The 25,682-nt window shown below is 37.2% G+C and overlaps 1 protein-coding gene across 1 annotated transcript; it reads left to right on the plus strand.

Moving 5' to 3' along the window:
* Window positions 1–234: 234 nt before the first annotated feature.
* On the plus strand, window positions 235–18,974 carry SPAM1 (sperm adhesion molecule 1). The gene is made up of 4 exons (XM_036246329.1): window positions 235–368; window positions 2,751–3,699; window positions 4,531–4,620; window positions 18,480–18,974. The coding sequence occupies exons 1-4, from the start codon at window positions 235–237 to the stop codon at window positions 18,972–18,974; spliced, it is 1,668 nt and encodes a 555-aa protein (XP_036102222.1).
* The last annotated feature ends 6,708 nt before the right edge of the window (window positions 18,975–25,682 follow it).

A 25,682-nucleotide genomic window follows, 5' to 3' on the forward strand; every position in this document is an offset into this window, starting at 1 on the left:
CTCCTCTCTTTTCCTATTTCCTCTCTTATCTATTAATACTTATCAATTTCTCAACTGCCTGTTTGCCGAAGAAATTAACCCTTACCTCTGGGATTCAAACCTTCATTCAATTTCAAGTTCAAGTGTGTCTTCTTGGCCTCCTGTTTTTTATCTGGCTCACACACATACCAACTGTCTTGCTTTGTATGAAACAGTGATATTTGAGGAGGTTATGTTGACAACATCAGGTGGCCCATGGGTAAAGGAAATTGCCGTTTTTCCTTAAACTCTAAACTCTCCAAGAAGGCTTTATTTCATATAATGAGGCTGGAAAATGTGGGTTCTGGTTCCGACTCTGACACTGGTTTGATGTTTTCGGGTCAGTTTGGGTAAAAGAGTTACATTATGATAAATATAAATATACCAGTCTTTCTCTTGAAGTTAAAACAGGTTTGAGAAAAGAAGAGACTTGTAGAAATTGGAATCCTTTCATTTAGTAGTAGTGATTACAATGAGTTTCCCAGGGCTCTAACAAATTGCCATAAACTTACAGCTAAAAACAACAGAAATTTATCCTTTCATAATTCTCAAGTCTAGATATTCTAAATCAAGGTGTCAACAGGGTTGTGTTCTCTCCCAAAACTCTAGAAAAGAATCTTTCCTTGCCTCCTCCTAGCTTCTGGTGGCTCCTGGCAATCCTTGACATTCTTGGCTTGGACCTGCATTACTTTGATCTCTGCCTCCAGGGTCATATGCTCCCCCTGCCCCCATATCTGTGTCTGTGTCCTCTCCTCTTATGTGGATACCAGTCATTGGATTTAGAGCCTACCCTAAATTTAGGATGATTTCATTTCAATATTCTTTAAATGTCAATAGCCTTATTACTTTAATTTTTTAAAAATTTAAATTCACAATTTTTAACAATAGAAGTGTCCATTCTTTTTAAAAGATTTCTTTGGGTAAAGATCTTCCTAATAGGCTCATTCTGTCCCATGTTCTTCTTAATAAAATGATGATGTGGAAAATAAATCTGAATGTTAATTATTGTAATAAACTTAACCTACTCTTTCCCTGAGATACCAGGGACATTAATCCTTTCTTTATTCCATTTACTTTTTCAACTCCCTGTCATTCAGGCGTTGGTACTGGTAGTTGGTAGTTGAATTAATTTTTCATACCCTCAACTTAACTTTAGGAGAAAATTTCTAGATCCTGATTAAGGAAATTTATATGGGCTTAAACTATGAAAAATTTTAGCTCCTTTACATTATCTAAACATAGGAGGAAAATCCATGATCTTCAAAGCAGTAGACTGTAATAGTTCTTAAGATTTTATTTTATTCTGTCTATTGTGTTCTCTTTAGAGTAATTACTTTTTCAGCAATGGAGATGAATGGATAATTTGCATGGTAAGGACACAGGTTTCTGGGGAGAATGGTACAATTCTCATTGTAACTTCACAAAGCAGTATACGACTACTCTAATTATTACAAAATTTTGTTTCTTCCTGGAATCACAGAGCATTTAAATATGTCTTCCTGTAGGTAATTTTTGCAAATAGAAAATATTAAATAATATTGAGCTTAATTACTTATTCTTAGCTCAGACTATTTTATTGTACCACAGAATGTACCATAACACCTTACACTGTGCAATCAGAATGACAAGATATTCTCATTTAAAGACTATAAAAGACAAAAATTCATATATTGTTTTTATTAAAGTAGGCCAGTACTAATCCTTTTAGTGAAAGATATAATGTCATAAAATGTTTTATTAACTTTAAATATGAGAGTACATTACTTTGAGATATGATAAAGCACTGCTCCAAATAGCACTTCAATAAGAGAGTTTGACTGATTTAGTAGCTTTAGGTAAACTTTTGACTTACTACTTCAGAAGTAAATTTTGCCTTCTCCTATACCTATTCCCCTTCAAAAAATAAAAAAGTCTCACAATTCTATGAAAGGTTGTTTTCAATTTTTGGCAGACCACTATAAAGTGGTCTTTTAAAAAATGAACAGGAGCCCGACTCAGTGGTTGAGCATTGACCCCCACCAAAAGGTCACCGGTTCAATTCCTGGTCAGGACATATGCCCAGGTTGTGGGCCAAATCCCCAGTGGGGGCATGCAGGAGGCAGCCAGCTGATGTTCTCTCTCATAGATCTCTCTCTCTCTTTCTAAAATCAGTAAAGAAAAAAAAATAATAATGAGGGGTTCAACTTGGAAATTATTTTTATGTAACAGGCTTTTGCTAAAGCATTGCTTGATACAGCATTCTGCATGACGGGCAAGGCAAAGGAAAAACAGCTGCATACACCTCTCTGCAGGCTCAGTAATGATTTGAGAAAAGAAGACAAATGTTGGCTATTATAGGACTTGTATGATACATAAGAGGAAATAACTTCATTTATTCAAATATAGGAGTCTTCCATCTTCAAAAATGGAATTAAACTCCCTGTACTTAGAGTCGAGAACTTAGTTAAGCTTACAATCTCTGATAAAAAAAAAAAAAAAAAAAAAGTAGTATAACAATAAATTCTATATTTCTTTCTTTTTCAGTTATAGATGAAGCAACTTGCAATGCCTTCCTGAAACATGAAGCAGGAAGAATAATATTTAAAAGCAATATCATTATACTTCTTTATCCATCAAAGTGGCTTCATTCCACGATTCTATCTCCTGTGTTTAAATCTTGCATCAAACATTGGATAAACCAAAGTGTGTAGAAAGAAATAAGTGATTTTCTAATCATTACTCTTTGCCGTGAGAATGCTAAAGTTCAAGCATGTCTTCTTTAGAAGCTTTGTTGGTTCCAATGGAGCGTCCCAGGTTGTGTTCGCCTTCCTGCTGATTCCATGTTGCTTGGCTACGGATTTCAGAGCAGCCCCTTTTCTCCCAAATATTTCTTTTCTCTGGGGTTGGAATGCCCCGACTGAACCTTGTTCTAAAAAGTTCAGTGTTTCAATAGATTTGAGCCTCTTTTCTTTAATAGGAAACCCCCAAAAAGATGCCATAGGACAACCCATTACATTATTTTATGTCGATAGACTTGGATTATATCCTCATTTAAATAAGCATAACCAACCAGAGCATGGAGGACTCCCCCAGTTGGGTAACTTAACAGCGCATTTGAATAAAGCTAGGACAGACATTAACACATACATACCAAAAGACGACCCAGGCTTGGCTATCATTGACTGGGAAGAATGGAGGCCTATCTGGGCAAGAAACTGGAAACCTAAAGATATTTACAGGAATAAGTCTATTCAGTGGGTTCAGCGACAAAATCCAGGACTTTCTGCCATTGACGCCTCCAACAGAGCCAAACAAAATTTTGAAACGGCAGGAAAGAATTTCATGAAAGAGACTTTAACATTGGCAAAATCCATTCGGCCAAAAAACTTATGGGGTTATTATCTTTTTCCTGATTGTTACAATCATCACTATACTGGACCCGTTTACAATGGGAGTTGTCCTTATATAGAAATGCGAAGAAACAATGAGCTCGGCTGGTTGTGGAGTGAAAGCACTGCCCTTTATCCATCCATTTATTTAAATACCGTTTTAAAGGATTCTATACGAGGGGCACGCTTTGCCCGGAACCGTGTTCTGGAAGCCATTCGGGTTTCTGGAGTACGCAACGCTAAAAGTCCACTTCCGATTTTTGTATATGCTCGTCCAGTTTTTACTGATGTATCTTCAGAATATCTTACAGAGGTAAGCAAATCAAGGTATGAGGACTATGAAATAGTGCCCACAAATAGTGTGGTAGAATTTAACATCATTTAAAAATTTTTTTTATGAGAATTTGAGCTAAACTGACAACCATATGCCAGGAGCAAGATGTCAAATGTTCTGGAGAATAAAAGTTTTGCAGCTTAACATCATTTTTTAAAATCATCACCCAAGGATATTTTTCTATTTATCTTCAAATGGAGTGGGAAGGAGGGAGGCAGAGAGAGAGAGAGAGAGAGAAACATTGACCTGAGAGAGACACATCCACTGGTTGCCTCCTGCACTACCCTGACCGGGGCCAAGGATGAACCCTAACCTAGGTGTGTGCCCCTTGACTGGAATGGAAGCTGAGATTCATTGGTCCAGGGGCCAGTGCTCTAATCACTGATCCAAACTGGCCAGGGCTTAACATCATTTTTGAAGGGAGTAAAATTTAGCTTTTAATATCTTTTAGGAATATTCACCCAGGTGGTTCTGCATTATTACATGAATGTAAAATAAGCATATATTTCATTTTAATGTAATCATCTTAGCAACCATGGAAAATTAGGTAGTATAGGCAATGTATTAATTCAGTTTCTTTTTTTCTTTCATGACATAACTAAAAATAATATAAATACCTGTATTTTTGTTATAGTAGGGCAGTGGTGGTGTGAAAGATGGAAATAAATAGGGAAAATAAAAGAAGAGTAATATTTCATAATACATAAACATTATGTAAAATTTAAATTATTATAGTTGGGTCAGCATTCTTAGCTTTGGTGTATGACATTTTCATTCTTATCTGCTATTTTTTTCTGTCACGTTTGCCAGATGGACCTTGTGAATACAATTGGTGAAACTACTTCTCTAGGTGCCTCTGGAATGATACTATGGGGAAGCTTCAACTTAAGCCAGACTGTGGTAAGTTGAACTGATAAAAAAGAGATGAAAACATGCATACTACTTTTCATGTTTTTGAGGATTGTCGTGGTATTGAATAATAAAATAAATACTATCCTGGCCACATAGTAAGAAGTGCTTAATTAATACTGGTTGAATCAAACTATCTTTCATTTATGTGGTTATATTTTTAGCACAAAATATTGCTCTTGTTTTTCAGTGAGAAAGAAGAAATTCAGTGAGAGTAATTGAAGTTCTCTAGACTATGTGGCTAATAAGTAGTGTTTACTAGTCACAGGACTAGAATCTCAGTTTTCTGACACAGTGTTTGGTGTATTTTTCTATTATACTGTGCTGTGTCTCTTTTCAAAAGTGGTCCAACTAGTCAGTATGCATTCATTCATTCTTCCAGTCATTCAATTACTGCTCATAAAGCACTTGTTTCTCCATTTAGTCATTCTGTGACAGTTTATTGCAAGGGTCAGCAAGCAATGTCCATGGACCAAATCTGGGCTACTGCTTGCTTTTCTCGGCAGAGTTCATGAGCTAAGAGTGACTTTTACATTTTATTTTTTCTATTAATTAATTAACTAATTAACTAATTAATTAATTTTTGTTACAGATGTTTCTCCTTTGTCCTCCACTGACACTCTTCTCCTGCCCCACCCCCACAGCATTGCTATCTATGTCCGTTGGTCATGAATATATACATAAATTCTTTGGTTTATCTCTTCTCTCCTCAACCCCCCCTCCTATGAGGTTTGTCAGTCTGAACCCTACTTCTACGTCTCTGGGTCTATTTTGTTCATCAGCTTATTTTGTTCATTATATTCCACAAATAAGTGAAATCATGTCATATTTGTTTTTCTCTGGTTGGCTTATTTTGCTTAGCATAATACTCTCCAGGTCCCTCCATGCCATCTCAAAGGGTAAGAGATCTTTCTTTAGTATTCCATTGTGTATATGTACCACAGCTCTTTTATCCACTCATTTATTGGTGGACACTTGGGCTGTTTCTAGATCTCAGCAATTGTAAATAGTGCTGCTATGAACACAAGGGTACATATATTCTTTCTGATTGGTGTTTCAGGCTTCTTAGAATATATTCCTAAAAGTGGGATTACTGGGTCAAATAGCAGTTCAATTTTCAATTTGAGGAAACACCATATTATATTCCATGTTGGCTGTACCACTCTGCATTTCCACCAGCAGTGTACTAGAGTCCCCTTTTCTCCACATTCTTTTTTTTTTTTTTTTTTTTTAATCCTCATTCGAGGACATTTTTCCATTTTTTGTACAGACAGAGTGGGAGGGAGAGAGAGGAAGAGAGAGAGAGGGAAACATCGATGTGAAAGGGACACATCGAGTGGCTGCCACCCGCACAACCAACCAGGGCCGGGGACAAACTGCAACCGAGGTACATGCCCTTAGCGGGAACCGAACCCGGGTCTCTACGGACCGCAGGCGGACACTCTAACCGCTGAACCAAACTGGCCAGGGCTCCACATTCTTTTCAGCACTTGTTGTTTGATGATTTGCTGATGGTAGCCATTCTGGCAGATGTGAGGTGATACTTCATAGTCGTTTTAATTTGCATCTCTCTGATGATTAGTAACTTAGAGCATTTTTTTCATATGTCTCTTGGCCATTTGTATATCCTGTTTGAGAAGTGTCTATTTAGGTCCTCTGCCCATTTTTTTTTTATCCTCACCCGAGGACATTTTTCCATTTTTTTGTACAGATAGAGTGGGAGGGAGAGAGAGGAAGAGAGAGAGAGAGAAACATCGACGTGAAGGGACACATCGAGTGGCCGCCACCCGCACGACCAACCAGGGCCGGGGACAAACTGCAACCGAGGTACATGCCCTTAGCGGGAACCGAACCCGGGTCACTCCAGACCCCAGGCCGACGCTCTAACCGCTGAACCAAACCGGCCAGGGCCCTCTGCCCATTTTTTGAATTGGATTCTTTGTCTTCCTTTTGTTGAGTTATATGAGTACTCTGTATATTTGGGAAATTAACTCCTTATCCGATGTTTCATTGGCAATTATGCTTTCCCATATAGTGAGTTCCCTTTCCATTTTGATGCTGGTTTCTTTTATTGTGCAAAAGCTTTTTAGTTTGATGTAGTCCTGTTTATTATTTTTTTCATTTGTTTCTCTTGCTTTAGGCAGTATATCAGTGAAAATTATTCTGTGTGTTATATCTAAAATTTTGTTGCCTACATTTTCTTCTAGGATTTTTATAAATTCAGAAGCCACATTTAGGTCTCTTACCCATTTTGATTTTATTCTTGTGTATGGTGTAAGTTGGTGGTCTATCTTCATTTTTTGTTGCATGTAGCTGTCAAATTTTCTCAACACCATTTATTAAAGAGGTTGTCTTTACTCCACTGTATGCTCTTGCCACCTTTGTCAAACATTAATTGAGCATAAAGTCTTGGGTCAATTTCTGGGTTCTCTGTTCTGTTTCATTGATCTATATTCCTGTTCTTGTGCTAGTACCAGGCTGTTTTGATTACAATGGCTTTGTTGTATAACCTGATATCCAGTATTGTGATCCCTCCTACTTTGTTCTTCTTTTTCAAGATTGCTGTGACTATTTGGGCTCTTTTTTAGTTCCATATAAACTTTTGGAGTATTTGTTCTAGTTCTATGAAACGTGTCATTGTTATTTTAATGGGGATTGCATTGAATCTATCAATTGCTTTGAGTAGTATGAACATTATAATGATGTTAACTCTTCCAATGCATGAACACGGTATGTGCTTCCACTTTTAAATATCTTCTTCTATTTCTTTTTTCAATGTTCTGAAGTTCTCTGTGAACAGGTCCTTTACTTCTTTGGTTAAGTTTGTTCCTTGGTATCTTAATTTTTTTGCTGCAATGGTTAATGGAATTGTTTTTGTTTGTTTGATTTTCTTTCTGTGTGTTCACTATTGGTATATAAGAATGCTGTCCATTTCTTGAGTTTAATTTTGTATCCTGATACTTTACAAAATTTATTTATGTCATCTGAAAATAATGACAGCTTCACTTCCAATTTGATCCCTTTTACTTTTTCTTCTTGTCTAATTATTGTGGCAAAGACTTCCAGTACTATGTTAAATAAGAGTGGCAAAAGTGGGCATTCCTGTTTTGTTCCTGTTCTTAAGGAAAATGCTTTTAGTTTTTGCCCATTGAGTATGATGTTGGCTGTAGGTTTTCATATATGACCTTTATTATGTTGAGATATGATTCCTGTATTCCCATATTACTGAGCATTTTTATGAGAAATGGGTGCTGGCTTTTGTTGAATGCTTTTTCAGCATCTATTGATATGATCATATGGTTTTTATCTTTCATTTTGTTTATGTGGTGTATCACATTTATTGATTTGCAAATATTGTACCATCCTTTCATCCCTGGGATAAATCCCACTTGGTCATGTGAATAATTTTTTTAATGTATTGCTGGATCCAATTTGCTGATATTTTGTTAAAGATTTTGGCATTTATGTTCATCAGGGATATTGGCTTGTAGTTTTCTTTCTTTGTAGTGTCTTTATCTGGTTTTGCGATTCAAATTATGCTGACCTCATAAAACGAGTTTGGAAATTTTCCTTCTTCTTGAACTTTTTGGGATAGTTTGAGGATAATGGGCACTAGTTCTTCTTTAAATGTTCGGTAAAACTTCTCCATGAAGCTGTCTGGGCCCACGTTTTTGCTGGGAGTTCTTGATTACATCTTCAATATTCTTAGTTGTTATTGGTCTGTTAAAGTTTTCTATCTCTTCCCTGTTCAGTTTTGGGAGAGACTGTGTTTCTAGAAATTTGTCCATTTCATCCAATTTGTTCAATTTGTTGGCATATAATTGTTCATAGTACTTTTCAATGAACTTTTATATTTCTGTGATGTCAGTTGTTACTTCTCCTCTTTTTTTCTTTTTTATCCTCATCCGAGGACATTTTTCCATCTTTTGTTCAGATAGAGCGGGAGGGAGAGAGAGGAAGAGAGAGAGAGAGAGAGAGAAACATCGACGTGAAGGGACACATCGAGTGGCCGCCACCCGCACGACCAACCAGGGCCGGGGACAAACTGCAACCGAGGTACGTGCCCTTAGCGGGAACCGAACCCGGGTCTCTCTGTACCGCAGGTCGACGCTCCAGCCGCTGAGCCAAACCGGCCAGGGCTACTTCTCTTTTGTTTCTGATTTTGTTGATTTGGGTTCTCTGTCTTTCTTTGTGAGCCTGGCTAGGGGGTCCATCAGTCTTGTTTATCTTTTCAAAAAATCAGCTCTCTGTTTCATTGATCTTTGGAATTATTTTTTTAGTCTCTATGTTGTTTATTTCTACCCTGACCTTTACTATTTCTTTCCTTCTACTTGCTCTGGGTTTTTCATTTTGTTTATTTTCTAGTTCTTTAAGTTGTACGATTAGATAGTCAAATAAAAATTTTTCTTGTTTCTTGAGGTAGGCCTGTAGTGCTTTGAACTTCCCTCTCAGGACTGTTTTTACTGTGTCCCATAGATTTTGTGTTGTTGTGTGTTCATTTTCTTTGGTTTCCAGGAAGTTTTACTTTTTTTTTTTATTTTACAATTTTTTTTTTTTTCCTCACCCAAGGATATTTTTTGTTCAGCTAGAGTGGGAGGGCGAGAGAGGAAGAGAGAGAGAGAGAGAAATATTGATGTGAAAGGGACACATCGAGTGGCTGCCACATGGACGACCCAACTAGGGCTGGGGACAAACCACAACCAAGGTATGTGCCCTTAGCGGGAACTGAACCCTGGCCTCTCTGGACTGCAGGCCAATGGCTCTAACCGCTGAGCCAAACTGGCCAGGGCAGAAGTTTTAAATTTTCTCCTCAATCTCCTTGGTAACCCCTTTGTTGTTTAATGACATCCTATTTATCCTCCACGTGTTGGAATGTTTTTATTGTAATTGATTTCTAGTTTCATGCCATTGTGATCTGAGAAGATACTTGATATGATTTTAATCTTCTTGAACTTGTAGAGACTTAATTTGCGTCTTTACATGTGGTCTATCTTTGAGAATGTTCCATGTGCACTTGAGAAGAATGTAAATTCTGCAGTTTTGGGGTGTAATTCTTTGTAGCTCTCTTAAACATTTGATCTTGCACATCATGTAGAGTCTCTGTTTCTTTGTTAATTTTTGGTTTAGAGCAGTGGTTTTCAACCTTCTTAACGCTGTGACCCTTTTATACAGTTCCTCATGTTGTGGTGACCGCCAACCTTAAAATTGTTTTTGTTGCTACTTCATAACTATAATTTTGCTACTGTTATGTCTTAGGTGACCCCCATGAAAGGGTTGTTCAACCCCCAAAGGGGTCACAACTCGCAGGTTGAGAACTGCTGGTCTAAAGGATCTATCCAGTGATGTCAGTGGGTGTTCAAGTCCCCTGCTATGATTGTATTGCTCTTGATTTCTTCTTTGAAGTCCCCCAGAAGTTTTAAAATGTATTTTGGTCCTCTTATATAGGGTGCATATATGTTTACCAAGGTTATATCCTCCTGCTGGATAGATCCTTTCAATATTATGTAGTGGTCTTCTTTGTCCCTAGTTATGTCCTTCATTTTGAAGTCTACTTTATTGGATATGAGTAGTGCTACTCCGGCTTTTTTTTTTCCTTTCTTGTTTGCTTGGAAAAATTTTTTTTCATCCCTTCACTTTCAACCTATGTGAGTCTTTTGTTTTGAGGTGTCTCTCTTGTAAACTACATATATATGAGTCATGCTTTCTTATCCATTCAGATACTCTGTGTCTCTTGTGTGGAGCATATAGCCCATTTACATTTAAGATGATTATTAATAAGTATTATTTACTGCCATTTTTGTTTATTATGGTTATGTTTCTCTTCCTATTTCTTCTACTTATTACAGCAGTCCTTTTAACACTTCTTGGTGCTAATAAATTCCCTCAGCCTTTTTTTTGGTCTGGGAAGCTCTTTATTTCATCTTCTAGTTTGAATGGCAGCCTTTCTGGATAGAGTCATCTTGGATTCAGATTCTTGTTTTTCATGACCTTGATTATTTCATGCCATTCCCTTCTGGCCTGTAGTGTGTCTATTGAGAAGTCAGCTGATAGCCTTATGAGGATTACTTTGTAAGTAACCTGTTGCTTATCTCTTGCTGTCTTTTAGAATTCTCTCTTTGTCTTTAATTTTTGACATTCTATTATATGTCTTGTTGTGGGCCTCTTTGGGTTCTTCTTACTTGGGGCTCTCTCTGCTTCTTGAACTTGCATGCCTTTTTCCTTCACCAAGTTGAGGAAGTTTTCTGTCACTATTTGTTCAAACACAGTCTCTAACCCTTGCTCATTTTCTTCTTCTTCTGGAACTCCTATGATGCAGATGTTGTTATGTTTCATATTGTCCCACTATTCTCTTAAGCTGTCTTCCTGTTTTTTAATTTCTTTTTCTTTTTGGTTCTCTGATTGTGTGATTTTTTTCTATCCCATCTTCTAATTCACTGATCTGATCCTTGGCTTCCTCTACTCTGTTGGTTTTTCCTTCCAATGTCTTCTTTTTTCTGCTTGGTAGTTTTTCATTTCCAATTGCTTGGTTGAATTTCATTTTTTCTATATCTTTAGTCTTGCTGTTGAGCTTCCTCATCATCATTACTCTGAAGTTTACCTCTAATAACTTGCTTAGTTCTGTTTCATTTCTCTCTTCTTCTGTAGAATTCTCTTGTTCTTTCTTTGGAATTTGTTTTTTTATTTCACTATTTTGGCTGTCTCAGTGGGTTATGGAGCCTGCCACATTTTCCCTCTGGGTGTTCGTGTTCCATTGATTGTGGCTCCCTCTACTGGATTTGGATGAGTGTGGGAGGGCCCACATTAAAGATTACTGTCAAGTCTTACATTCCTGGGTATATTTGCAGGCCAAGCAAAGGTTTAGTTTTCCTCTAGCTTCTGCCTTCAGGTTATTAGTCTTAGTTACTTGATAAGCCTCAGGTTTTAACTCTCAGCTGAATGAAAAATCCCTGAGATGTATAGGTTAAGAGGATTTCCAGGGGTTGGGGCAATTTTTTTCTCCTAGTTAAAGTTGCTTTCATAAGACACTGGTTGTTACAGTGTGGATTTTTGGCCTCTGCCTTCACATCTCAGTTTCCAGAGCCACAGGGTGATGCTAAATTTTCAGGGGAGGGGTAGTTGCTTCTCCCCAAGGCTAAAACAGAGGGCTACTTGACAGAGATGGCTACCGAAACCATGGGGAGGGGAACTCAGGCCTCAGCCTTCACTACTCAGGCTGAGCCAGGACCCCCAACATTGACAGGACCCCCAACACTGAGAGCTTGTCCAAATTTCAAGTCTTTTGGAGGCCTTTCCCCTCTCTCCCCCATTGCTTGTTGGTAGTGTCTAGCTGTTAATGAGCCGCAATTTACATTTCTCTAGCTGGATGGTGTTAAATTCCTGAGGGAGTGGTCATTGCTTCTCCCTCAGGCTCCCTGAAGGGGCCTTTTGAGTAATATGGCTACTGTCCTGTGAAGGAGTGATTCAGCATAAAACTCTTGGTGTCTTCCTTCCCAGCTCTCTCCCTCATGGCACAAACCCCCAACTCTCTTTACACAGTTCCAGTCTAGTCTGCCCTCCTCCTGCCAGAGCCCAAGGTGAGTGGCTGTAGCTGATTTAGTGCTCTGGCCCTTCAGGGAGGTGCAATTTTCCCCTGCTCTTCTTCTTGCTGGACAAAGTGCAGCTCTGGTGATCTCAGCCAGGTTTTATTTGGGTGCCTTTCTTTGTCCCACTACTCTGTGCTGTCAAGCTTGGGGTTTTCACCCCTGACTTCTCAGAGGGAACTGTTTATAGTTAAAACAGCCCTCGGCTACTGCGTGGGGACCCAACCAGCCCTCTCTCGCCTTTGCAGTTCCTACCAGGGTCAATTTGATATCCTCTTTCAGTTCCTGGTTATAGGTGTTTTCTCAAGCTGTTTTTCAGTTGGTTTTTCCTGATGATTTGTCTTTATTTTAGTTATAATTCCAGTTTGGTCCTGGGAGACAGTCTGTGTAGCTTCTATTCACTCTGCTCCCCTTTTTTCCTCCAATTACATTTTAAATATATATATTTTTAAAAAGAATAATATTTCATAATACATAAAAATTATGTAAAATTTAAATGTCAGGGTCTATTAGTAAAATTGAAATGGAACATAGTCAAGCTCATTTGTTCAGGTGTCTGTGGCTGGTTTTGTGCTACAAAGGAATAACTGAGACTGTCATTCAAACCCCTAAATATTTACTGTCTGTCCCTGAATAGGTAAAGTGCCTGACCCTTGGTTTATTGATTAAGTGCCAGGTAATTAATTGTTTAGGAGATAGAAATGTAGCAATGAATAAGCAAAGCCCTTTCATAATGAACCTACATTCTCATAAGTGGAAATACAAAAATATATACAGGAATGGGCCAAAGTGGGTTTACAGTTGTTTGTATGGAAAATAATACAATAAATAATAATATAAGAAAAAATTCTGTGATTCATGTACTCACAATTGTAAACCTACTTTTCCCCACCACTATATATAGAATATGTCAGGTAACTGATACATAACTACAATGAAGAGCCATGAAGCAGTATGGACAGGATGGAGAGTGATGAAATGGTGTTATTTAAGATGGGATAGTCGTAGAAGGCCCCTCTGATGAGGTGCCATTGGATTAGAGACCTGATGGAAATAAGGGACCAAGTCTTTAGATACCTGGGGATAGTAAGTGCAATAGCGTTGAGGCCAGAAAGTGCTTTTTAAGAAAGAGCAAGAAGGTCAGTGTGATTATAGTGCAGTCAGCAAGGAAAAGAATGGTAAAGGTGTGGTCAGTGAGGTAGCAGAGGGTCAGATGTGGGGCTTTATAGATCATGATGGACTTTTACTCTGAGGTGGAAAGCCACTAGAAGGTTGAGCAGAAGAGTGGCAATTTCTGATGAACATTTCATAAGAATGACAGCTGAGTTGAGAGTAGATTTTAGAGAGGGGCAAGCGTGGGAGCAGGGAGAGGAGGCTCTTGATGGCTTGGACCACAGGTGTTTGGATATTGAAAATAATCCAAGAGTAGAACTAAGAGGTCTGGCTGAGGGGTTGGGTTAGTGGGATAGATAAGAGAAGTGGTTGAAATGACTCCAAGGCTTTTTGGCTTGAAGAAGTTGCCTCTGAGGTGAAAAAGACTTTAGGAGTCATTTGGTGAAGGCTAGGCAGAGAGTAAAATGTGATGGGGGTGTGTGGGGGCAATTGGGAGTTACTTTTTGAAAATATTAGTAAATTATTCAAAGTTTCCATCTTTATTTTCCACAGGTTATACTTAGTAGTGTCTATTGTAAGTAAAACCTATTTTATGAGGAAAAAATGTATTTGTCAGTCTGTACAGTGTAAATTTCATTTATTTTCTCCTGATGCATTTTCTTTAGTTCAAAAAGTCTTTAACTATCATGGCGTAATCATTTTTGTCTTCCTTCATTTTCATCCTTGTTTAGTTCTCCATGTCAGGGCTTTCATCTTCTACTTCTTTATACCTTGGTTTCAAAGCAAGAGTAAAGCTGTCACATGGACACTGGTGAACTGGAGCTGAACTCCTTCTTCTTTTATGGATGTGGAAATCCAGTGGTGTAGGTACCATGGAGAATGTCTAATAAACTTAATGGCCCAGGGGTCTCATCCTAGGACCCACAGAGAAGAGACTGTACTCTAAGACCAGAAGAGACCTTTTAATCTCTTGTCCTTAGAGATATTAGCCATATTTTTACTTCATTTATAAAAGTACTTAACAAAAGTCATCTTTGTGAAATACTTTCAAGATAATCTGAACCCTTTTGCCTATTTGGTAGAATTCTATTGTCCTCTGGTTTGATCCCCAATAAAGAGAAATAGCATGAAATGTAAGTTCAGAGAATAGTATATATGTTGTTTTTGTTTTTTTTTTGCAAAATCTTTCATATATCAGAGAATTATTTAAATATTATAATTCACCTAAGTATATTCCTAATTTTCATTAGTTGTTTTCCTAGATCTGTAAACTTCTTTCTCAAGGGTTCTTTGATAGGTTATGATGGACATTTATAAATTCTTCATACTACTTCCTTTTTTAAAAAACAAAACAAAACAAAAAAACCCTGAAAACTCCTTCTTACTCTGATGAGGAATGAATTAGACATTTCCCAATTATTAAGATGTTGTGACATACCATTTAGTTTTAAAATGTATTTATTTTTTAAAATTTATCTTTATTGTTGAAAGTACTACAGATGTCCCCCTTTTATCCCCCATTGACCCCTCCATTTTGTTCCTAGCCCCTCAGGCCTTCACCACCCTATTGTCCACGTCCATGGGTTATGTATACATGCATATAAGTTCGTTGATTAATCTCTTCCCACTCTCCCTCTTTCCTCTGAGAGTCATCAGTCCATTCCATGCTTCCACACTTTATTTGCATTTTTCTTCTTAGATTCACTTTCTTCTATCGAGATGCTCAGACTGCCTTTAATGTTTATTCATACAGGGACAATTCTTCAGCTTTAATATAACTATTTTCTATTTAATGACTTTGCCTTATAATTGTCCCTGTGGACTCTGTTTTATATATTTCTGCTGTCTTTCCCAGTAGTTTCTGAGTAGTTTTAGTACTGCTTCTCCTCTTCTCCTATATCATTTGTAATCAATAGTCATAGATTATTTGTCATGTTTCCTGAGATTCATTGACAACTTCAGAAAGTTAATTGCAAATTTACCAATTGACTGAAAAAAATTGTTATCAAACGTAAGCAAACACTTCTTTCTATTCCATTTGTTAGAGCCATTGATGTGACAGAGCCACCTCCTATTGGTCGCAGCTCATGAGACCTGATTGTTAAATTATATTCATAAATTTTATGAACTGGTTGTTCAACATAGCCATTATTAAAAATTAAATTTTAAAACCTTAGAATAAAATAAACTGTGTTAAAAACGAAGTAATAATTACCCACAGTGTATCAATTACTTTATTTCTTGGGGTTCACATCTGTTGTATCTATAAGTAAAAATATTATGCAATGATGTGCTACTCTACACCATACTACCATACTGTGTAATTGTGGAACACCTGATTCTCAGTTCTGCATTCAGTGATGTCACATTGGTAGGTTAAAATTAGCTATGGTAGGAGTATTTACACCATAGGTACTAACAAATGCTATAAATTAGGTCTTATCTTTTAAAAAGCCAGTTTAAATCTTTCCAAAGATGACACTTTGTGTAGGCTTAATGATTCCCAAACCATTTTCATTCTTTGATTCTTCCTTTTGCCTAACTCTTGTTTCTGTGGACAACTACAATGTCATCTGAACTTGGTATAAATTCTCATATATCCTTGGCACTGGGGATACAGTATTGAAGAATATTGACAAAGTCCCTGAACTCATGTTAAATTTGGAGGGATAGAAACAATGCACACTCCAGAAAAATATTTAATGTGATATGTACTATGCAAAGAATTAAAGTGATGTGTGAAGGTAGACAGAAAAGGTGTTTGAGAAGAGCACTGTCTAATTAAAGCTATGATCTGAAGGATAAGATGGAGTGAACCATGCTAGAACTAGGAAGAAAGAGTATTCAAAGCAGAGGGAACAGTTTGAAACAAAACCGTTATGCTTGTGAAACAACTAATATGCCTAAGGTAGAATGAGTGCAGGTGGGTTGTACAAGAAGGAGGAAGGATTATACCACATCAGTCCATATACAAGTTGAGAGAAGTTGAATTTTATTCTATCAAAAGAAAAGATTTTGGAAGTTTTAGAAGAGGTTTTCTTGTCCTGGCTGTTGTGGCTCAGTTGGTTGGAGCGTCCTCCCATGCACCAAAGGGGGGCAGGTTTGATTCCCTGGTCAGGGAGCATACCCAGGTTGTGAGTTTGATTCCTGGTTGGGGTGTGTGCAGTTGGGACATATGTGTGAGACAACTGATCGATGTTTCTCTCACATCAATATTTTTTTTCTCTCTCTCTCCTTTCCTCTCTTTAAAAAATCAATAAAAGAAGAAAAAGAGGTTTTCTATTGCTGCCATAGAAATCACAATTAACTTAGGGGTTTAAACAACAAATTTATTATCTTACAGTTCTGTAGCTCAGAAGTTCAACATGGGTCACAAGAGGCTTAAAATCAAGATGGCAGCAGGATTACCTTCCTTTTAGGGGTAGGGAATCCTCACTTGCTCATTTCAGTTGTTGGCAGAATCAATATCTTCTTATTTACAGTAATAAAATCTATTTTCTGGCTGGCTGCAGCTAAGGGTCATTTCCAGCTTCTAGAGGTCACTATATTTTTTTTAGCTCTTGGCCTTCTCTTCTTTCTTCAAAGCCAACAATGCTGGGTTGATACTCTTTTACCTTTAAATTTTTCCTCCTTATTCCATCTAACTCTTTTCTTTTCTTTTTTTTTATTCCAGCTGGAAAAGTTTCTAGTTTAAGGACTCATGATTAGATTAAGCTCACACAGATAATTCAGGATAATCTCCCCATCTGAAAGTCCATACCCTCAATTAGATGTGTAAAGTATCTTTTGTCATGTAAATTAACATAGTCACAGGTTCCAGGGGATTAAGGTATGAATGTCCTTGAAAGGCTCTTAATCTGTCTGCCACTGATGGTATCATCCCAAGGAAGGTAATAAGAAATAGATTCAAGTGACAGATGCCAAGGTTTCTTGATTTGTTGACCTACCACCACCAGTTCCTTTGGTTTGCTGAAGGTCTAGCACAGCCAGCTCACCCCATGATATGGTTGTTCATGAAAGACAGTGACTATCTTCTTTGTTTTTAAAAAGACAGTGTCCCAGTTTTAGAATGTACTAGTTTCAAGATGAATCATTTCAGTTACTCATCACTCATACTTTGCCAAATAAGTATATTTGGAAAGGAGCTGTTATAATTCATCCATAACCTGAACTATTCCTAATGTTTAATGTAAAGTATACTCAGTTGAACTTCATGTTTACTTGTTTTGAGCTAGAAATTTATTTTATTTTTGTTTGTTAATCCTTACCCAAGGATATTTTCCATTCATTATTTTTAGATAGAGTGGAAGGGAGGGAGGAAGAGAGAGAAAGAGAGAAAGAAATATCAATATGAGAGACACATCTCTTGGTTGCCTCCCGCACAACCCAACCGGGATAGAACCTGCAACCCAAGTACGTACCCTTGACTGGGAGTCGAATCTGTGATCTGTGACCCTTGTGTCTAAGGAATGATGCTCTAACTGCTGAGCCAAAGTGGTCAGGGCTGAGCTAGCAATTTAGAAACTACTTTTTCCAATGCTGTTTAAATTTATCTGACAAGTGTGTGATACTTATTACATCTATTTATAACTTCTTAAGGACTAACTAATAATATGCTGGGCCCTGTGCTAAACACTTTTATATACCGTATATCTTTTAATCTTCACAACCACCACATGAGATAGGTGCTATCATTATATTGTTCTATAGCTGATGAAGCTAAAGCGCAGTCAGGTTAATTGATTTGCCCAAGGTCACCCAAATAGGAAACTAAGACTTAGAAAGCTCATGAGACTCCCAAGTTCACATTGCTAATTATTAATGGAACTGGGACTTCAATCCAATCGGACCAGCTAGACCCCAGAACCCCCCATTAGTTTATGAATAATTGAGGAAGACCAAGGTTAAAGTGTCAATTAGTCAATTATTTCAGTGGCATGAAATAGCATGTGAAACTTACAAATGTTACAAAAAAAAAAAAAAAAACCTACAAAAAACAGAATAATCTTGCTTGTTAAGCTAAAAAAGATAAAATATTTCCTAACCCTTGCTGGGTCTGTTTTTTTGTGCTTCCTTAGCAATTCCCAATTGCAGTGAATTAATTCACATGTGAGCTAACTTGGACCTTGATATGCTGACCTCCTTATAATTTTACAGGACACCTGCAGGAAACTACAGGGTTACATGAACACCACACTGAATCCTTACATAATCAATGTCACCCTAGCAGCCAAAATGTGTAGTCAAGTGTTTTGCCAGGAGAAAGGCGTTTGCACAAGGAAAGACGTGAATACAGAATCCTATCTTCATCTGAACCCAATTCATTTAACTGTTGAATTGGTGGAAAATGGACAGTTCACAATAAAAGGGGAACCAACAGTTGAAGACCTGAAACTCTTTGCAGATCATTTTATCTGCAGCTGTTTTGCAAACATGGCCTGTGAGAAGAAAGTTAATGTAGAAACAGACACTATTTATATTAACGTATGCGCTTCTAAAAATGTTTGTCTACGTACTGTTCTGAACCCTCGAAACGCGACCTCTCCGAACTCAACAAGAGAAATATTGCATTCAAGTACAAGTTTAGTGCTTTTTTTATTATTTTTAATTGTTTTGGAAAATGAACGCTTTGGCATGCAAACAAGACTTTGAAGGTATCAGAAGAATTTTGAGGGTGTCATGAAAAGGGTATTTTTTACTTTGAAGACTAACAACTAGGTAGTATGGAAACATGAGACTGAAGAAACTTCAAATAGATGGAGCATTGACTGTGGTGTTTTGAGTGGTATACAGTAGATGATGGCCAAACGATGATTTTACAATAAAGACACTCTCAAACCTCTTGACCTGCTCTATTATTTTTTTCCATGCACACATATCATAACATGATTTTATTCTCATCACCTCTTTGTAATGTAAGCATAACGAGGACAGGTGTTTGGTCTGTTTTACCTGCTGCTATATCCACAGTGTGATGAACAATATTTGGGACTTAGTAGGTGCCCACTAAGTATTAGTTGAACAAATAAAAGCCAATGGGTAACCATTAAAGAATTTCAAGTGTGGAAATTGTCATGACCACTTTTCACAATCTAGGTCCTCTTGGGCCAATGGTGTCCTTTTCCTTAGCTCTGTCCTTCATTCTTCACTCCGATTACAATTCTACTGTCAAAGCCATATTTTCATAAGAAAGCCATGAAAAGGGACAATCTGATAATGATCTGTAAAGGACACTTTGTATGGACTAGTTTGTTTCCTTAGAATACATTAATGGCTGTCAGACGATTAGGATTTAGAACAAACAGAGGCATCAAGGCAAACTGAAAAGAGCATGAATTTTGGAGTTAGACAGTTATAAAAGGAAATCCTAGCTTCCAACATTTCTAGCTACACAAGCCTGAGAGAATTAGTTAACCTGGCTCAGCTTCTATTTTAACAAAATGTCAATGATCTACCTTTTAGGGTTCTTGAAAGGATTGACTAGTATAATACATGGAAAGCATTTAGCCTTAGAAATAACTCAACAAGCATCTGTGGGCAAATGGATAGATATATTCTTATTGAATATGGAAAGGTAATTCTATTGCTGTCGTGAGATGGAATGTCAGAACAGTGGACTTCTGCATGCGGTCTTGGCCATGAACCCAGAAAGAGAAGAGACCACTAAATAGTAAGAGACTTGGCACAAGATACTGACAGGTTGATGACACTGACATTTCACATGGAATGGTTAATTGATTTATTGATCGGAATGTAAAAACTGATCAATAAACTCTATCAATTAATTTGAGAACCTGGTGCTTCTCTTTTCTCCTCTGTTTGCAATCAGAGAGGGAGGGAAGGAAGCGGGGAGTGGATGGGACAGAAGAAAACAAAAGGAGGGAGGAGATGAGGAAAAAGAAGTGGAATTCATTGTTTTCTCTAATTCTACTGAGGCCTTTAATTAGCACAGGACTGAAAACGATGATGCAGAACAGTTAACCTTCAACTCCCTGTAAAAGCCTGGAGTATTGTTACTTAAATGCTTTACATGGTGTTAAAACATTTTAACTTCTATGGCTGAGAGTCTTTTTAAAAGAAAGGATTTTTTAGGCCATTGCTAGCAAAAAAAAAAAAAGCTGACCTTAGGGCATTGGGTATAGACCCCCTGCAGCATGGCCAGGTAGAAAACACAGCACGACTGTTTGTCCTGGAGATTTGCAAGCATTCTTTTTTAATACGTGGTGGGGTGGTGGTAGTGGAAAGCCATTCTGAAAGGATTTCCATTAGCTATAGACAAAGGGAATGGGAAAAAGTGAAGCAGGGTCAGTTTTGAGACAGGCACAGCAGAATCACAAGGAAGAAGTGTCTGCTCCTGGGGATTTATTGAGGGCAAAAGATGGAAAATTTATATGTAAAGAAGAAGCAGAGACTCTTGGGGTTCAATGGTACCTGGCTAGTCTCTCTTTTGGGTAATCACGAAAATAGTCACCTGGAAATCAAAAATTAATTCTAAATTCCAACAGATGTGAAGAAATGTGTGCAGTTTTCTCTTCTTCTCCCCTCCCCTCCCCTTCCCTCCCCTTCTCCCCTCCCCCTCCCCTCCCTCTCCTCCTCCCCTCCCCCCTCCCTCCCTCCCCTCCCCTCCCCTCTCCTCCCCTTCCCTCCCCTCTCCTCTCTTCCCTTCCTTTTAGAACCCCAACTATGAAGCCACATAGTGGTGGTACTGTTTGGGATGTAATTCATCAATCTGCTCTGCACTCTGAGGTATGGTACAGTTAGAATCACTAAGGTCTTAAATGTTCTGTGAGGAACAAGGAACATGTTTTATCTATTACAGATTGTGTTTATGTTTAAACTTTATTCTTATAAAATCACTGCTACTCATGGTAAAATAATATACAATTACACAGTGGGAAACTAGAGTCTTCTCCCTCTTCTAGTGATAACTCCTGGCTATAATTTCTTGTATATAAATCCATAAATGTTCTAGGAATGTAGAAGCATATATGTGTGCATTTTGTTAAAAGATAAACTGAAGCATATTAAATTTTTTAAGAATTTATTTGATCAAAAATTGATTAAAACTGGGCAGCACCAAGCTAGAAATGGTTAGAAGCACTCTACCAACAGCAGCTAGACTTATATAAAGAGAGGAAGCAAAGAAAGGAAATTATTGAGTTGTTTATAGCTTAAAGCCTTTTAACCTGTTTGTGTTTGGTTGTCCTTAAATTTTGGATTTTATAACTCTGAGTCTTAGATTCTGGTTTGCCTATATAGGCCACCATGGCAACAGAGTCGACCAGTCTAATAGCTACCTTGTTTAACAATATATTTAACATAAATGAGGCTATGGTGTCCATAACTGTCTATAACATGCACTTTCCACATAGCAATATATTTTGGGTGTCTGTTCACATCAATATATTTTGTAGTGACCACAATGTACTTCACTATACCACTACATGACAAAATCTTTAAGAAAGTTCTTATTAGTGCACATTTCATTTTCTGGAGGTTTTTTTCCTCTATCTGTAATGTTGTAGTCAGCACCTGTGTACATATATATCTTTTGCCAGGATTAAATGGAATTGCTAAAGCAAAGGGTATATATATTTCAATTTCAATATGCATTGCAAAATTATCTTCTAAAAAGTTTGTTGCAATTAAGGATATCACCAGTAGTAAATGAGGAAGACAGTTTCTTTACCAACACTGGGTGTTATCAAATTTGGTAATTATTAGTTCTTAAATAGTAAAGTTGACCTTTTTTTTTTTTCATAGTTTGTTAAGGGTATTCTTATTTTCTTGCCAAGATTTCTCCTTAAGAGTAAACTTTGTCTGTTTCTCATTTATACCTAAATTCTTTTTTTAGGAAATTGTCGCAAGTTTGAATATTAAGATATATCTTTGCAGATATCAACAGATTATAATATGAAACAGGAAACAAAAGACTTGGTTTTAAAATAACATTTTACTTCTTCTGCCTAGGTATTTCTTATGTGGCATTCAACTTTCATTATTATTATTATTATATTTTTAAAGTACATCAATCACTAGGAGTTACAAATTCATCTATTCACTGAATTTTATTGCTTTCATATAGCCATAGAGCCTCATAAAATTTTGAAAAATAACTTTTATAAGAAGTATATTTTAAATAAAATTTGAGTACTTTTTTATGAGAAGCCTAATTTATGGTAGTAGAATATAAAGAAAGAACAAGCCAACCCTGTTTAGCCATTTGCAAGTTGTTGACTTTGGGCTAGTTACTTGTCTCTCTGAGTTTGTTTCTTCAACTATGCAAGGCCAACTCTTGAGAAGATTAGAGAAAATAAACATAATTACCAAGCACAGTGCTTATCATTTAACAGTGATTATTGTTTATTTGAAGCCTTTATCTACTACTTTCCAAAATTTTTTTTTATTTAGAATTTCATTTTGTTTTAAGGGAGCATTTGAGATACTGCTTCCTCCCCAGTGTATTTTGTCAGTTTGACTTAAATAAACTCTTATAAAAAAAATAGATCAAATTGACTTTAAAATTTCATTTTGAGGAATAATATATTAAGTAAAATGTATTTGTAATTGTTCTTTACCTAAAAGGGAAAGCCAGCAACCTAATGAGACACCAGGATTCCTGGGTGTAATCATCCACTCCCGAGAAAGGAGCGTGAGTGGAGAGCAGGTTTGAGGGACTCCTTTGAGTATGTTGTATCTGAGGAACCTGTGGAAAATCCACAGTTTTTAATTTTTTTAAGTCATATGATTCGGAAATTCAAGAGAAAGAGTAGAGCTGTCATTAATAATCGAAAGTGATAGTCAGAGAGACACAGTATGCCTAACAGTTTGAGAAGACGATCTCTGGGGCCAGACTACCTGAGTTTGATTTCTGGGTGCATCATTTGCTGACTGTGTGAGCTTGGGCAAGTTACATCATTTTTCTGTGCCATAATTTCCTCATCTGTATATGTAAAGATTTTAGAAGTTCTTGGAACATAGTGATCCCCACATGCTGGTGTGTTGTATTGTTGTTGTTTTAATTTGAGCTCTCATTTATTAGATACATGTTCAGGACTCAGCCTGTGTTAAGAGCTTATCGGCAATTTTTCACTGAATTTTCGTAACTCCCTGTGATGGCAATGCTATTATCACCTGGATATTATTTCTTTAGATATTATTATCTAAATAAACTCAAATCTCAGGGAAGCTGAGCAACTTTTTCAAAGTAACCTGCTGGGAAATAACAAACAGAGGCAGGATGGAAACTCAAGTCTGAAGGACAACAGGATTCCAAGCCCATGAAGATGGTATTTGAAACCGTGAGAGTGGGTGAAACAACAGGAGCTCATGTAAAGGGAGAAAAGCCTGGTGGGAACACTGATGTCTTCTGTGTGTAGGGATGAAGGTGGAGAAAAGACACTGATAGGATGCCTGCAAGAGGCTGGAGGAAAAGCAGGCTGTCCAAGTCCATTGAAGTTGTGGCCCAGTAAGGCAAGGGTTTCCTTTTTAATCGGCCCTTATATGCTCTTCTCTTCTAATTGAAATTTTACATTTTAAACTTCTCTTTGTGATAAAATAACTAAATAGCTCATAAATTTTTACTCCTACACCAGAGGCATCATATTATCAAATAGATTTAATGTATGATGAAGGTACTTAAAACTTTGAACCTCAAAGTTGCCCATCTATGTTAGGTCTTTTCCCTTGGCAGTGACTATAGGGATTAGTCATCATGTCTACTTCTGTGCCTAGGCTCAGTGTTTCCTCCAAGGTCCACTGGTCTGAATTCACTGCCTTTTCCTGGAGTTCCCTGGGATTTATTCTGGGTATCTGTATTCGTTTCCTAGGGCTGCCATAAGTGTCTCAGACTGGTGGCTTAACAGCAGAAATTTAATGTCTCACAGTTGTGAAGGCTAAAAGTCCAAGGTCAAGGTGTAGGCAGGATTGGTTTCTTCTGAAGGCCTTAAAGGAAGGACTTGTTCCAGGCCTCGCTCCTGGGCTTGTACATGGCTGTTTCTCCCCGTGTCTTCCATTTGTCCCTGTCTGTCTCCAGATTTCCTTTTCTTATAAGACACCAGTCATATTGGACTAGGGCCCACCCTAATGACCTTATTTTAACTTAATTACTTCTTTAAAAACACTATATCCAAAAAAGGTCACATTCTGAAGTACTAGAGGTACATATGAATTTTGAAGGGACATAATTCGCCCCATAACAATATCAATACCCTAATGATATTTAATTGTCAAAGACCTTGACTTTGATGAATCCAGTATGAAAATTCAGTATAAGAAACATAGTCTACCCCATTATTTTATGGTATCAACCAAAGGAAATACATTTTTGTTTTCCATTCTTCTAGTTAGATCTTCCTTCTCCAAGTTATAAGATATTTAATAGATATTAAAGAAGATTTCATCCTTCTCTTGATAAGGAATAAAGATTTGCACTCCGTTTTAAAGTTGAAATTGATGGGTATACCTGCTCATTTAGAATATTGATTCTTAACCTTTTGGGCATCATGAAGACTTTGAGAATCTGGTGAAATCCAGAGCTTTTCTTCCCAGAGATATTGATATAATATTAGAAACAAAATTATGTGCACAACTTTTTGTTGCATTGGCTCAAAATACTTTTTGTAAAGAATTGTGCCTTTCCATCTTTTTTTTTACATGCAAAATTAATTTCAAACAATGGTCTAAAAATAGAAAGAAGAAGAATCCAAAATGTACAAATTAAATTAAAAATTAGACTCTGGTTTTGCTAAAAAAAATAAAGTCAATGAAAAGACATTTCTCCTTTGGCTTCAATGAGAAGCTGAGCCTCAACAGGTCTTTGGTCTGGAAGCACATGTACTTTCCTGCAGACTTTCTGTTTTAATGATAAGACACACTGAAAGCTGGGCTCACAGCAGCATGTTGTAGCAAACAGTATCACTTCATGTTCACAGATGGCACACTGGCTAGTGACAAGGGGACACTGAGGTCTTCCTAGATTATCTGAATTAGATTTATGTCCTTTAATTCCCACTGGCTCTGCATCACTGAGTTTCATCTTCAACGAGAAGATGCTGTTGATGTCAACAAAGTGGAGTGGTGGGGGGATGAAGAAACATGTTTCAAAGTTCAGGTTGTCTGAGCAGAAGTACTTTAGAATAACGTGGAGTTTCAAGTTCAGCATATTTCTGTATCACAGATTTGTAAAAGAGAAGTTCATGTTCTGCTTTTATTTCATGAGGAAACATTATGAAAAGTCAATGATTCAAGGCCCTGGCATGAACAAAGTTGACACTTTTCTGTAGACAAGCAGGACCGGAGGTGGTGGAGCTTACTGCATAAAGATACTTCATCTAAGCTGTGTTACCACGTACCGTTGGT

This window comes from Molossus molossus, unplaced genomic scaffold (assembly GCF_014108415.1).
Source record: "Molossus molossus isolate mMolMol1 unplaced genomic scaffold, mMolMol1.p scaffold_m16_p_7, whole genome shotgun sequence".
Taxonomy (NCBI): Eukaryota; Metazoa; Chordata; class Mammalia; order Chiroptera; family Molossidae; genus Molossus; species Molossus molossus.

Coding starts and splice junctions, on each gene's coding strand:
- SPAM1 (XM_036246329.1), top strand. CDS start 235: ATGGGTAAAGGAAATTGCCGTTTTTCCTTAAACTCTAAACTCTCCAAG. Junction 369..2,750: donor ATGTTTTCGGGTCAGTTTGG/GTAAAAGAGTTA, acceptor CTTTGCCGTGAG/AATGCTAAAGTTCAAGCATG. Junction 3,700..4,530: donor CTTCAGAATATCTTACAGAG/GTAAGCAAATCA, acceptor CACGTTTGCCAG/ATGGACCTTGTGAATACAAT.